The sequence below is a fragment of the Oncorhynchus tshawytscha genome, linkage group LG03, assembly GCF_018296145.1.
Source record: "Oncorhynchus tshawytscha isolate Ot180627B linkage group LG03, Otsh_v2.0, whole genome shotgun sequence".
NCBI classification, from domain to species: Eukaryota; Metazoa; Chordata; class Actinopteri; order Salmoniformes; family Salmonidae; genus Oncorhynchus; species Oncorhynchus tshawytscha.
Window position 1 is genome coordinate 3,888,399 of NC_056431.1, and position 15,728 is coordinate 3,904,126.

At 45.0% G+C, this 15,728-nt stretch overlaps 1 protein-coding gene and 1 pseudogene across 1 annotated transcript in view; one reads left to right on the forward strand and one right to left on the reverse strand.

Moving 5' to 3' along the window:
- The first annotated feature begins 314 nt into the window (after positions 1-314).
- LOC112255019 lies at positions 315-8,058 on the forward strand (annotated as a pseudogene).
- Positions 8,059-8,891: 833 nt separating this feature from the next.
- The window catches only part of LOC112255022 (integrin alpha-10-like), a 61,699-nt gene continuing 54,862 nt past the window's right edge, over positions 8,892-15,728 (reverse strand). The window contains exons 22-30 of the mRNA XM_042307809.1: positions 13,940-14,016; positions 13,660-13,749; positions 13,471-13,555; positions 13,200-13,313; positions 13,004-13,111; positions 12,750-12,863; positions 12,567-12,662; positions 10,652-10,765; positions 8,892-10,518 (exon numbers count right to left, since the gene is read on the reverse strand). Coding sequence (XP_042163743.1) covers positions 10,468-10,518; positions 10,652-10,765; positions 12,567-12,662; positions 12,750-12,863; positions 13,004-13,111; positions 13,200-13,313; positions 13,471-13,555; positions 13,660-13,749; positions 13,940-14,016 — 849 coding nt within the window. The 3' untranslated portion in view covers positions 8,892-10,467. The remainder of the gene's footprint in view (positions 10,519-10,651; positions 10,766-12,566; positions 12,663-12,749; positions 12,864-13,003; positions 13,112-13,199; positions 13,314-13,470; positions 13,556-13,659; positions 13,750-13,939; positions 14,017-15,728) is intronic.

Consider the following 15,728-nt stretch of genomic DNA (forward strand, 5'->3'; position numbering starts at 1 on the left):
TCTTTGGGAAAATTAGCTTACTTGTGAGGGCGGAAATTCGTTGTGTTGTGGCGCTGGCAATCATATGTGTTTGGGATTCTGAAGTTGTTTTGCGAGGATTCTCCCGAAACTCATTTCATGATCTGAAAGGGGTGTTTTGCAAAGGTTTGTGAGCATGGCAGTTAAGTTATAAAATTAAAGTTGTTAGTAAACGTTGTTGAATAGCCGTGATTTGGTTACTGGTTGTGAGTGTCATCATACTTCTCAGCATAAGTATGATGAACAGTCCAAAAACGTGTTGTTGACCTGTTCCGCGGTTCTTCCTGTCTCAGCATATGACTGCCCAGGAGGTGCGGCTGTGTGGCCTGCTGCTACAGGAGCACTTTGGAGAGGATAGGCACTCACCTGCTCAGAGGAGGGGCACAGAACCTCAGGACCATCGCCAATGAGACCAACACACCACTGGACCTGGTACTAAACAAACGCACACACATAAAACATTGTTCAACCTAGGTGGTGACCCTGTCTCTTCTGCAGGTGAAGAAGTCTCTGTGTTTGTTGGTACAGCACGGTGCTTGTGAGTTCGGGCCGGCGAGGCCCCGGGAGCCCAGTGGAGTACCGGGCCAGCTGTGAGCGTGTTCTAAGGGTTCTGCGGTACCCGCGGTACATCTACACAGCTAAGACCCTGTATGGAGACACAGGAGAACTCATCGTGGAGGAGGTCCTACAACGAGGCCATATGACCTTGAGCAACACAGTCAAGACTGTAGCTGACCGACTCACTCATAACATGGAGGGTGTGTGAGAGAGCGATTACAAGATTTATGATTGTTCTATATTTTCTTCTCCTTCTATCCTCATGATTTTTCTCTCTGTAAGAGGGTCATAGTATGGAGTACAGTGAGGTGGTCTCAGCCTTCTCCATGTCACACTCATAGGTACCGCAAACACTTTGTCTCATATAACACGTAGTACCTTTTCACCTGTGTGCATACCCACATGTAAACCTCCTGCTATATGTAATTCAGTAAATAGTTGCTATACACTCACTTGTTGTGTTTGTGTGGCAGGTCGTGGGAAGCGCAGACGCTCCAGTGACGATAGTGAGGAGCAGAGAGGAGGGAAGAAAGCCAAGATGGACTCAGAGGTCAGACCCTCTACTCTTGACACTCAGAGATAATGGGCTGCCATAGAGAATCAGAGAACCTTGTTCTGTTTTTCTTTTACTCCTCTCAATAAGGAATGGAACCGTTTTGAATGACTTGTGCCTCCTATCTCCTCCCTCCCTCTCTTTCCAGTCATGTGGTGATGAGGGGATCTACTGTCTGGTGAACTTTGAGAGGTTCCATCAGCACTTCAGAGACCAGGCCATCATTAGTGCTGTGGCCAGCAAACTGGACCAGGTCAGTGTCACAGACCCCTACAGACCACCTCCGTATGCTTGTAGACCAGGAGAGATGTAATTGGGGGGTCTAAGTCAGTGATTCCCAACCTGAGGGGTTAGCAGGGAGGGCGTGGCCTAGTTAAATAAAATAAAAAATGGCAACATTTTCTCTGCACTTCAAGACAAAATGTGTAGAATTGCAGGAAAGCTTTAAACCTACCAGATGTTTTCTCCACCAACAAGACGGGTGTGAACTAGAGGTCGACCGATTATGATTTTTTTTCAACGCCGATACCGATTATTGGAGGACCAAAAAGCCGATGCCGATTTAAAAAAAAAAAAAAAAAAAAAAAAAAAATGTATTTGTAATAATGACAATTACAACAATACTGAATTAACACTTATTTTAACTTAATATAATACATCAATAAAATCAATTTAGCCTCAAGTAGATAATGAAACGTGTTCAATTTGGTTTAAATAATGCAAAAACAAAGTGTTGGAGAAGAACGTAAAAGAGCAATATGTGTTATGTAAGAAAGCTAATGTTTCAGTTCTTTGCTCAGAACAAGAGAACATATGAAAGCTGGTGGTTCCTTTTAACATGAGTCTTCAATATTCCCAGGTAAGAAGTTTTAGGTTGTAGTTATTATAGGACTATTTCCCTCTATACCATGTGTATTTCATTAACCTTTGACTAGTAGATGTTCTTATAGGCACTTTAATATTGCCAGTGTAACAGTATAGCTTCCGTCCCTCTCCTCGCTCCTCCCTGGGCTCGAACCATCAACACAACGACAACAGCCACCACATCTAACCAGCAAACACAACGACAACAGCCACCACATCGAAGCAGCGTTACCCATGCAGAGCAAGGGAAACAACCACCCCAAGGCTCAGAGCGACTGAAGTTTGAAACGCTAACTAGCCAGCCATTTCACTTCGGTTACACCAGCCTCATCTCGGGAGTTGATAGGCTTGAAGTCATAAACAGCTCAATGCTTGACGCACAACGAAGAGCTGCTGGCAAAACGCATGAAAGTGCTGTTTGAATGAATGTTTACCCGCTTGCTTCTGCTATCATCGCTCAGTCAGATACTTAGATACTTGTATGCTCAGTCAGATTATATGCAACGCAGGACACGCTAGGTAATATCTAGTAATATCATCAACCATGTGTAGTTAACAAGTGATTATGACTGATTGTTTTTTTATAAGATAAGTTTAATGCTAGCTAGCAACTTACCTTGGCTTACTGCATTTGCGTAACAGGCAGTCTCCTTGTGGAGTGCAACGAGAGAGAGGCAGGTCGTTATTGCGTTGGACTAGTTAACTGTAAGGTTGCAAGATTGCATCCCCCGAGCTGACAAGGTGAAAATCTGTCTTTCTCCCCCTGAACGAGGCAGTTAACCCACCGTTCCTAGGCCGTCATTGAAAATAAGAATGTGTTCCTAACTGACTTGCCTAGTTAAATAAAGGTGTAAAAAAATATAATTTTTAAATCGGCGCCCAAAAATACCGATTTCCGATTGCTATGAAAACTTGAAATCAGCCCTAATTAATCGGCCATTCCGATTAATCGGTCGACCTCTAGTGTGAACTGTTTGTATCATGAACAGTGCTTGTGCCCATAGAAATAGATGTGTCATATGGGATGTTCCCCAATGCTGGAAGGGGGGCCTGAGTGAAAAAGACCGCTATCTTCCCCCCCCCCACAGACCAGTGGTGAGATGGTGAGGACTATGTTAAGGATGAGTAAGGTTACCACCACACAGACTGCCGCCGACACTCAGCCTCTCTCAGCCAATGAGATCTTCCGCTCCCTCCCACCCAACTACAGCATCAGCAGACCAATCCTAGACCAGTACCTCTCCCTTCTGGTGGATGACCAGGTAGGAGCAAATCAAGGATCAGATTCCCTTCCCCATATCCCAACCGTAACGATTGGGAGGTCAATTGCAGAACTGACCTTGGATCAGTGCCTAGGGGGCTGGTAAACTGATGTTTCTCCCTCCCTCTGTTCCTCAGATGGAGTTTGTGGGGAAATCAGGTGACAGTGGAGGAGGAATGTACCTGGTCAGTATCCTTTTACAACCCTGATGAAACCTGTTTTGAGTTTCTCATCCACACACCACACACTATTGTATAATAGGTCATTTCCAATATTTCATGATACACTTGTAAGTGGTCATTTCTTGACTGACCACTCAGATCTCCAAAGAGCCCTGGCCAACCTGGCGAGAGCCACACTGGAGTCTGCGGTACAGGAGAGGTCGGTGTGTCTGTGTTTGTCAGAGTTGGTCTGTGTCCATTTACTGTGTTTAGCCCACGGTGGCTACATAACTTGTAGGGTGTCATTCATTCATTGTCAGGTTTGGCTCGCGGTCGGCTAGGATCTTCCGTCTGTTGCTAAGGAAACGTCACCTGGAGCAAAAGCAGGTGGAGGACTTTGCTATGATCCCTGCCAAGGAGGCCAAAGACATGTTGTACACACTGCTGTCAGAGAACCTGGTACAGCTACAGGTAACACACACATTATACAAACCATACATTATCATGCTCACCTGTGTTTTTCCACCCTAGGAAATCCCTAAGACTCCTGACCACGTACCTTCTACCTGTACACTGTCAACCAGCTGCCTACTGCCTGCCTACTGCTACAAGGTACACATTCAAACTAAGCTATACTATGAGCAGCAGGATGAAACGCTGATATTGCAGATGAGTGTGATGCAAGATGTCGCACTCGGGCCAAAATATTTGCAAACCTACACTGGAGTCACAGCGGTAGTGCTGTAGTTTACTGAACACATATTGTCCACATTGACACATTAAATCCCCAGCCTCTTTCTGCCGTTCTCTCTTCTACAACTGTACCTTTACATCTACATTTTAAACTGTCTAAATAAAGAGGAAATACGGAAGGAGAACGAGTCAAAAATCTACTTTCAGTTTATTAGGTACACCTGTCTAGTACCAGGTCGGACCCCCCCTTTGCCTCCAGAACAGCCTGAATTTTTCGCGGCATGGACTCTAAAAGTCGGAAAGGTTCCACTGGGATGTTAGTCCATGCTGATGCGATGGCATCACACGGTTGCTGCAGATTGGACAGAGGTACAGCACCACCACCAGCCTGTACCGTTGACACCAGGCAGGATGGGTCCACGGACACATGCTGCTTACGGCAAATCCTGACTCTTCCATCAGCATGACGCAACAGGAAATGATTTGTGGATGTTTTTACACTCATCAATTGTTCACTGTTGGTGATCTTGAGCCTACTGGAGCCACTTCTTCTTGTTTTTAGCTGATAGGAGTGGAACCCTATGTGGTCGTCTGCTGCAATAGCCCATCTGTGACTGGGACCGACGAGATGTGCATTCCGAGATGCCGTTCTGCACACCATTGTTGTACTGTGCCGCTTTTTGCCTGTTTGTGGCCCGTCTGTTAGTTTGCATGATTCTTGCTAATCTCTTTCGACCTCTCATCAACAAGCTGTTTTCGCCCACAGGACTGCCGCTGACTGGATGGTTTTTGTTTGTCCATTCCTGGGAAACCGTAGACACTGCTGTGTGTGAAAAGCCCAGGCCAGCGGCCGTTTCTGAGATCTGGCATGCCTGACACCGATGATCATATCACTCTCAAAATTGCTTAGGTCACTGGCTTTGCCCATTCTAACATTCAATCAAACAGTAGTAACTGAATGCCTCAATGCCTGCCTGCCTGCTTTATATAGCAAGCCACGGTCACGTGACTCAGTCTGTAGGAGCGCTATATTTTGGTGAATGTGGTGGTGTACCTAATAACCTGGCCGGTGAGTGTATATGTCTGCATGTGTACTTTACGGTGCTGCAACTTGAGCTTCAGGACCACAACAGCAGAGACCTTTAGTGTCGCAATTCACACTCCATTGTTGCGGGAGCCCACCTGATATTGCTTCTACATCTGCATTGCTTGCTGTTTGGGGTTTCAGGCTGCGTTTCTGTACAAGCCCTCTGTGACATCATTACTTCGTGCATCGCTGACTTGACAATTAATGGTGGACGTCTGACTTGCAGATAGGGCTGGGAATTGTCAAGGACCTCATGATATTATCACAATACTTAGGTGCTGATACGATATGTATTGCGATTCTCACGTTTCTATATGCAATGCGATTTGATGTTCCAAACATATTGCTCGCTATATGTCTGCTGCAGAGAGACGAGAGCGCATGAGAACGTTTGTTTTGATCAGTCATGGAAATAAAAGTGCAGAAAATCTGTTGGCTTAGAAGATGGAGAACAAGTCCAAAACAATATTGTGATATGTAACTGTATACATTTTTCCCCCATCACTACATGCAGACAGTGGCTAATCTGATTGAGAGGCGCCTCTTCGAGACCAAAGAGAACGAGTTTATTGATTGATTCCTGAGTGGATGGATGGATAGATTCTCTTTTATTCTCTAAGTCTCCTGCTAAGGTCTCTTTAGGTCTGCATATAGACTTTTAGAGGACAATAGAGGACCACAATGGAAACAAGTCTGACTTTTTGTGTATATAATCCTCAGCAATTTTGGTACATGTACAATACTTCCTGTGTTTGACAGGCGTCTGCTGGAGAAGTCACAGCGAATTGAGGCGATCCTGGCATCGCTGCAGGCCAGTGGGGCGGAGCCTGAACAGCTGACAGAGGTGGAGGAGATGATCACTGCCCCCGAGAGACAGCAGCTAGAAGCCCTGCGACATCACATCAACAAGTACTGCATTACCACTGCGCCTTAATTACCACTGCGCCTTAATTACCACTGTGCCTTAATTACCACTGTGCCTTAATTACCACTGCGCCTTAATTACCACTGCGCCTTAATTACCACTGCGCCTTAATTACCACTGCGCCTTAATTACCACTGTGCCTTAATTACCACTGTGCCTTAATTACCACTGTGCCTTAATTACCACTGCGCCTTAATTACCACTGCCCTGCAACATCACATCAACAAATACTGCATTACTACTAATACACACATACTATAGATCAGGGGTGGGCAACTTTGATGGGGGGGCCACAAAAAATATGAGCATCGCGGGTCTGCGCACCACATCCATACCCACTCATGCAGTCAGAGCCGACCCTTTTAGGGGCCCTAAGCTAGGAGACAATACATTTACTTTTTAGAGTACATTTCCTGCAATCCTACACATTTTGCCTTACAACAAGAGAAATGTTTTCTGTTTTTAATATGCTATCTGAGTGAGAGTGATTTAATTCGACCATGATTACTGCTAGTTTAGATAAGACTAACAATCTACAGAATGTTAGCTGACATGGGTGAGTGACTGACATAACGAGAAACTGCTGATGCACAACAAATGTCAAAATTGCAACTTGTGTATTCTACTATTGTAACTCTCAACAGTAAGTTGAGACCTCCAACTAGAAGACCTACGACGTCACATCAACAAGTACTACTACTAAATCAAATCAAAGTTTATTTGTCATGTGTGCCGAATACAACAGGTATGACAGTGAAATGCTTACTTACCAACGGTGTGATTAGGTAAACAATGGATAAGTAAAATAAAATAAAAACAACAGTAAAAAGAGTGAAAAATAGCAGTAGCGAGGCTATATACAGGCACAGGTTAGTCGGGCTGATTGAGGTAGTATGTACATGTAGGTATGGTTAAAGTGACTATGCATATATGATGAACAGAGAGTAGCAGTAGCGTAAAAGAGGGGTTGGTGGGTGGTGGGACACAATGCAGATAGTCCTGGTAGCCAATGTCTGGGGGCACCGGTTAGTCGAGCTAATTGAGGTAGTATGTACATGAATGTATAGTTTGAAGTGACTATGCATTATTGATAAACAGAGAGTAGCAGCAGCGTAAAAGAGAAGTTGGGGGGGTAGCCATTTGTTTACCTGTTCAGGAGTCGTATGGCGGTAAAAGCTGTTGAGAAGCCTTTTGGTCCTAGACTTGGCACTCCAGTACCACTTGCCATGCGGTAGTAGAGAGAACAGTCTATGACTGGAGTGGCTGGGGTCTTTGACAATTTTTAGGTCCATCCTCTGACACCGCCAGGTGTAGAGGTCCTGGATGGCAGAAAGCTTGGCACCAGTGATGTACTGGGCCGTACGCACTACCCTCTGAAGTGCCTTGCGGTCGGAGGCCGAGCACTTGCCATACCAGGCGGTGATGCAACCAGTCAGGATGCTACTGCTACGACACCCATACTATATATCTATAGACAACAGCTAGAGGCCTACGACATCACATCAAGTACTACTACATACTTGTTATTACTAATACTGCTACATTACTGTAGCTTTATTACCTCTTTCTTTTACTCGTTTCTTTTCTCCCTGAAGGTTGGACTCTACAGAGAACCAGGTGGATGAGACTGTCTTTCTCCTGGAGTCCTACATCTTCTCTACCAAGACCAAGTGAGAGGGAGGGAGGGAGGAGAACCAGGTGGATGAGACTGTCTTTCTCCTGGAGTCCTACATCTTCTCTACCAAGACCAAGTGAGAGGGAGGGAGGGAGGAGGGAGGGAGGGAGGAGAACCAGGTGGATGAGACTGTCTTTCTCCTGGAGTCCTACATCTTCTCTACCAAGACCAAGTGAGAGGGAGGGAGGGAGAGGGAGGGAGGGAGGAGAACCAGGTGGATGAGACTGTCTTTCTACTGGAGTCCTACATCTTCTCTACCAAGACCAAGTGAGAGGGAGGGAGAGAGGGAGGGAGGAGGGAGGAGAGAGGGATGAGACTGTCTTTCTACTGGAGTCCTACATCTTCTCTACCAAGACCAAGTGAGAAGGAGGGAGAGAGGGAGGGGAACCAGGTGGATGAGACTGTCTTTCTCCTGAGTCCAGGACCAAGTGAGAAGGAGGGAGAGAGGGAGGGAGGGAGGAGAACCAGGTGGATGAGACTGTCTTTCTCCTGGAGTCCTACATCTTCTCTACCAAGACCAAGTGAGAGGGAGGGAGGGAGAGAGGGAGGGAGGGAGGGAGGAGAACCAGGTGGATGAGACTGTCTTTCTACTGGAGTCCTACATCTTCTCTACCAAGACCAAGTGAGAGGAGAGGGAGGGAGAGAGACTGTCTTTCTACTGGAGGGAGGAGAACCAGGTGGATGAGACTGTCTTTCTACTGGAGTCCTACATCTTCTCTACCAAGACCAAGTGGGAGAGGGAGGGAGGGAACCAGGTGGATGAGACTGTCTTTCTAGGGAGGACCAAGAGGGAGGGAGGGAGGGAGGGAGGGAGGGAGGGGAGAAACACAATGGACATAAAGTTGCATCAATAAAATGTTTTCATATACCTGACTCACTTGGTGCTTTTTTTGCCTGACATACAGATGTGGTTATTTCGGTTATATGTTCAAAAATGTCTGCTAGTGTGAAAGTGTTTTTTCTTTTATAGAATGAAGTCTGAAATGCCAGATTTAAAAATAAAAAAATGTTATGTAATAAGATATTTGGTTTAAGTGTATTTAGTTAATGTGTATAAATGAACATGAAAGAAACTAAAATAACATTTACAAAAACCTTAATTATCAACAGTTTTAATTTGACTCAAAAAATGAACTGTACTGTAGAGAAAATGGGTGAAAAATCTAAAGTCATGATGACTTCTGAATATTAAATAGACAGTTTGGTTTGTAACAGCGTTTCATAGACATACAAATATATTCACATGATTATAAGTGGCCCCCATTATCAGGTAGTGCATTTTCATTCAAGCTTCCTTGAAGGATGGAACTGCTTTTCATATAGCACAACATGGTACTAATTACAGGTTGATACCTGTACGGTATCTACTTATACAACATGGTACTAATTACAGGTTGATACCTGTACGGTATCTACTTATACAACATGGTACTAATTACAGGTTGATACCTGTACGGTATCTACTTATACAACATGGTACTAATTACAGGTTGATGCCTGTACGGTATCTACTTATACAACATGGTACTAACTACAGGTTGATACCTGTACGGTATCTACTTATACAACATGGTACTAATTACAGGTTGATACCTGTACGGTATCTACTTATACAACATGGTACTAACTACAGGTCGATGCCTGTACTATATCTACTTATACAACATGGTACTAACTACAGGTCGATGCCTGTACTATATCTACTTATACAACATGGTACTAACTACAGGTTGATGCTTGTACTATATCTACTTATACAACATGGTACTAACTACAGGTCGATGCCTGTACTATATCTACTTATACAACATGGTACTAACTACAGGTCGATGCCTGTACTATATCTACTTATACAACATGGTACTAACTACAGGTCGATGCCTGTACTATATCTACTTATACAACATGGTACTAACTACAGGTCGATGCCTGTACTATATCTACTTATACAACATGGTACTAACTACAGGTCGATGCCTGTACTATATCTACTTATACAGATCTACGCTGTTTGAAGTCTGCAGTCATTGAACATCATACCAAGTCACATTGCACCAGGAGTGTCAAACTCATTCCACAGAGGGCTGTGTGTCTGTAGGTTTTTGTTTTGTCCGTTCAATTAAGACCTAGACAACCAGTTGAGGGGAGTCCCTCACTAAGTCGTGACCTTAATTCATCCATCGAGTACAAGGGTGGAGTGAACCTGCAGACACTCGGCCCTCCGTGGAATGAGTTTGACACGTAGTGTACAGCATTATTTCCTGTCTGGGACATCTCTGAAGAAAACTCATGTACACGTCCTTCCTGCTGTACGTTTCTAAACAGGTGTGTAACTACAGCCCTACAGCCATGGGTTCACCTGTAGAAACAGACAAGATGTTGGGGTGTCTGATGATAGATGCAGTCTGTGCCATGTGGTGTTAGGTGTTTTGACAGTTCAGACACACACTGGGCAACGCTCATCTATACCGGCTGTGCGTTCTTTATGGGGGGTGGTGGGGCACGATTTAGAAGAGAGGGAAGGCATCTGTTTTTATTGCTGGGGGGGGGCGGAGCAGTCTCTGTGCAGGTCGTTGCCATGGGGATGGGCACGAAGTGGACTGTTTCTGTGGTTCTCTGGTTGTTACAGATACTGTATCCATTGACTGACATCATGGCGGCGAGGGGCGGGCTCAGTCCTCGAGTTCCTCGTCCTTTATCTGTTTACGAGTGAAGAACCCCAGCTGGAGAAAGGAGGGATGAGAAGGAAGAAGTGAAATCCAAAGTGTTGATCTTTACCACAAAGGCAGAGGAGAAACAAGTTGTTGCAGAGTGTGAGGCACAGAGGTACTGTATGGTGAGGTGTGATTGGTGTACCTTCCACATTGCGAAGATGATGAGGGCCAATAGCAGAAGCCCTCCAATGATGCTACCTATCAGAATCCAGAGAGAAATAGGGATGGCCCGCCCCTTTAGTACCTCCAACACCGTCTGATGGAGAGAAAGAGAAAAAAGGCTGATAGTAGAGACAGTCTGACAGATATCATTACCCTATACCAGCTTCCTACTCTATCTGGATGTAAACAACAGACAGACAGACATCATCACCCTATACCAGCTTCCTACTCTATCTGGATGTAAACAACAGACAGACAGATATTCATCACCCTATACCAGCTTCCTACTCTATCTGGATGTAAACAACAGACAGACAGACATCATCACCCTATACCAGCTTCCAACTCTATCTGGATGTAAACAACAGACAGACAGATATTCATCACCCTATACCAGCCTCCTACTCTATCTGGATGTAAACAACAGACAGACAGCATCACCCTATACCAGCTTCCAACTCTATCTGGATGTAAACAACAGACAGACAGATATCATCACCCTATACCAGCTTCCTACTCTATCTGGATGTAAACAACTGACATATATCATCACCATATACCAGCTTCCAACTCTATCTGGATGTAAACAACAGACAGACAGATATTAATCACCCTATACCAGCTTTCTACTCTATCTGGATGTAAACAACAGACAGACATCACCCTATACCAGCTTCCTACTCTATCTGGATGTAAACAAGAGACAGACAGACAGATATCATCACCTTATACCAGCTTCCTACTCTATCTGGATGTAAACAACAGACAGACAGCTATCATCACCCTATACCAGCTTCCTACTCTATCTGGATGTAAACAACAGACAGACATCATCATCCTATACCAGCTTCCTACTCTATCTGGATGTAAACAACAGACAGACATCATCACCCTATACCAGCTTTCTACTCTATCTGGATGTAAACAACAGACAGACAGATATTCATCACCCTATACAAGCTTCCTACTCTGTCTGGGTGTAAACAACAGACAGACATCATCACCCTATACCAGCTTCCTACTCTATCTGGATGTAAACAACAGACAGATATCATCACCCTATACCAGCTTCCTACTCTATCTGGCTGTAAACAACAGACAGACAGATATCATCACCCTATACCAGCTTCCTACTCTATCTGGATGTAAACAACAGACAGACAGATATCATCACCCTATACCAGCTTCCTACTCTATCTGGATGTAAACAACAGACAGACAGATATCATCACCCTATACCAGCTTCCTACTCTATCTGGATGTAAACAACAGACAGACAGATATCATCACCCTATACCAGCTTCCTACTCTATCTGGATGTAAACAACAGACAGACATCATCACCCTATACCAGCTTCCTACTCTATCTGGATGTAAACAACAGACAGACAGATATCATCACCCTATACCAGCTTCCTACTCTATCTGGATGTAAACAACAGACAGACAGCATCACCCTATACCAGCTTCCAACTCTATCTGGATGTAAACAACAGACAGACAGATATCATCACCCTATACCAGCTTCCAACTCTATCTGGATGTAAACAACAGACAGACAGATATCATCACCCTATACCAGCTTCCTACTCTATCTGGATGTAAACAACTGACATACATCATCACCATATACCAGCTTCCAACTCTATCTGGATGTAAACAGACAGACAGATATTAATCACCCTATACCAGCTTTCTACTCTATCTGGATGTAAACAACAGACAGACATCATCACCCTATACCAGCTTCCTACTCTACCTGGATGTAAACAACAGACAGACAGATATTAATCACCCTATTCCAGCTTGCTACTCTATCTGGGTGTAAACGAGTCAGGCACAGACAAGGCTAAACCAGTCCTCCACTATTAGTGTTAATCCTGCTCTTCTCTCACCTCCCTCCAGATGGCGCCACTCCCCAGAGTGACCAGGTTAGATTCCTGAGCAGCCAGACGATAGGCACTCACTATCCTCACCACCTTAAACTTAGCCTGGTGACAGAGACAAAGTCAGAGTGAGTGTTTTTATAGTTAGAGCTGTGTGTGTGTGTGTGTGTGTGTGAGAGAGAAACTTAGTACCTGTCTGAAGAAGTTGTCGTGGACCCTGCGGCTGACTCGTATGAGAGCAGTCTGTCCTCGATGCAGCTGCTGTACCTCACACACCACCTCCACACACCACGACCTGCTGCAGTTCTACACACCGCACACAGAAATATGTTACAACTGAAAATATACTATATAGCTAGTTAGGATTGTGAATGTGATCATCTTGTGTGTGGGTATTTGTGTGTGTGTGCGTGCATCAGTGTATGTGTGTGTGTGTCTGTTCTCACCAGTAGGTCAGTCTGTTGCATGTCTTCAGGATGTAGTGGTCGTACATCTCTCTGTCTGTCCTTCTGCTGGGACACGTCACTGTCTACACTGCAGTTCACCCCTGTCACCTGACATCACAAAGGTCACAGTTCAGAACCAGAGAGAAATGACAATAACTGTTTATTCCAACAGTAGTGGGAGAGGGTTAGTACTCACGTTGTAAGAGAAGACCTCAGTAACAGCCATGAAGACTCTGTCTCCAGCTGCTACAGAGGGCAGGCTCAGCCTCAACTCCAGGTTACTCACACTGTAACAGCCCAGGTTCTGCAGCTACACACAGAACACATTAGTCTGACGTGTGTGTGTGTGTGTGTGTGTGTGTGTGTGTGTGTGTGTGTGTGTGTGTAAAGACAGTATGTATGGTTATGTGTGTGATTGTGCAGTAAGGATATTAAGGAAACAGATATATTGTGTGTGTACTGCTTACCCTGAAGTGTGTGTAGAACTCTGGTCCTATTGCCTCTGATATGGTTCTGGTTGGGTGGACCTCATAACGGTTCAGATTGGAGTCACTACAAAGAAAGGTAGAGATACAGGGAATGAGAGAGAGAGAGAGAGAGACAGAGAGACCGAGAGAGAGAGAGAGAGAGAGAGAGAGAGAGAGAGAGAGACTAACCTGGTGATGAAGAGGTCAGGTTCGTACTGAACCACAGTCTGGAGCTGAACACTGTTGTCTCCCAACGTAGCCTCTCTCTCCACACTGTCACTATGGGAACCAGGAACACAGAGATGTATGTGACAGACACATGAGAAGACAAACACACAGTACTTCTGTCTCTACTGTAGGATTATGACTAGGGTTAGACGGAATCAGTGGAGGCTGAATTTCAGGTTAATTTCTAGAAGCTCCCAATAGGAATCCCTTTACATTCCTCCATAGGATTATAATGAGTTACCTGGCAACTGCGAGTTTCATCTGGACTTCACTGAGCAGAGACGTACAGCTGAACTCAAACTCTAACATGAAGTTCACCTGACAGAGAGAAGATAAGAGGTGGTGGGGATTGAGTTTGTGGTATCAGAACTACACTGATCCTTGTGACATGGGGCTGTGCATTATCATGCTGAAACATGAGGTGATGGGGATTGAGTTTGTGGTATCAGAACTACACTGATCCTTGTGACATGGGGCCGTGCATTATCATGCTGAAACATGAGGTGATGGGGATTGAGTTTGTGGTATCAGAACTACACTGATCCTTGTGACATGGGGCTGTGCATTATCATGCTGAAACATGAGGTGATGGGGATTGAGTTTGTGGTATCAGAACTACACCGATCCTTGTGACATGGGGCCGTGCATTATCATGCTGAAACATGAGGTGATGGGGATTGAGTTTGTGGTATCAGAACTACACTGATCCTTGTGACATGGGGCCGTGCATTATCATGCTGAAACATGAGGTGATGGGGATTGAGTTTGTGGTATCAGAACTACACCGATCCTTGTGACATGGGGCCGTGCATTATCATGCTGAAACATGAGGTGATGGGGATTGAGTTTGTGGTATCAGAACTACACTGATCCTTGTGACATGGGGCCGTGCATTATCATGCTGAAACATGAGGTGATGGGGATTGAGTTTGTGGTATCAGAACTACACTGATCCTTGTGGCATGGGGCCGTGCATTATCATGCTGAAACATGAGGTGATGGGGATTGAGTTTGTGGTATCAGAACTACACTGATCCTTGTGGCATGGGGCCGTGCATTATCATGCTGAAACATGAGGTGATGGGGATTGAGTTTGTGGTATCAGAACTACACTGATCCTTGTGGCATGGGGCCGTGCATTATCATGCTGAAACATGAGGTGATGGCGGTGGATGGCAAGACAATGGGCCTCAGGATCTCATCACAGTATCTCTGTGCATTCAAATTATCATCCATAAAATGCAATTGTATTTGTTGTCCGTAGCTTATGCCTGCCCATACCATAACCCTACCCCCACTATGGGGCACTCTGTTCACAACGTTGACGTCAGCAAACCACTCACCCACCCGACGCCATATGTCTGACATCTGCCCGGTACAGCTGAAACCGGGATTCATCTGTGAAGAGAACACTTCTCCAGCGTGCCAGTGGCCAGGAAGGTGAGCATTTGCCCACTGAAGTCAATTACAATGTCGAACTGCAATCAGGTCAAGACCCTGGTGAGGACGGCGAGCACACAAATGAGCTTCCCTGAGACGGTTTCTAACAGTTTGTGTAGAAAATCTTCAGTTGTGCAAACCCACAGTTTCATCAGCTGTCTGGGTGGCTGGTCTCAGACGATCCCGCTGGTGAAGAGGCCAGATGTGGAGCTGGTGTGGTTACACGTAGTCTGCGATTGTGAGGCCGGTTGGACATACTGCCAAATTCTCTAAAACGACGTTGGAGGCAGCTTATGGTAGAGAAATTAACATTCAATTCTTTGGCAACAGCTCTGGTGGACATTCCTGCAGTCAGCATGACAACGCTCCCTCCAAACCTGAGACATCTGTGGCATTGTGTTGTTTGACAAAACTGCACATTTTAGAGTGGCCTTTTATTGTCCCCAGCACCTGTGTAATGATCATGCCGTTTAATCATCTTTTTGATATGCCTCACCTGTCAGGTGGATGGATTATCTTGGCAAAGGAGAAATGCTCACTAACAGGGATGTAAACAACATTTGAGAAAAATACGATTTTTGTGCGTATGG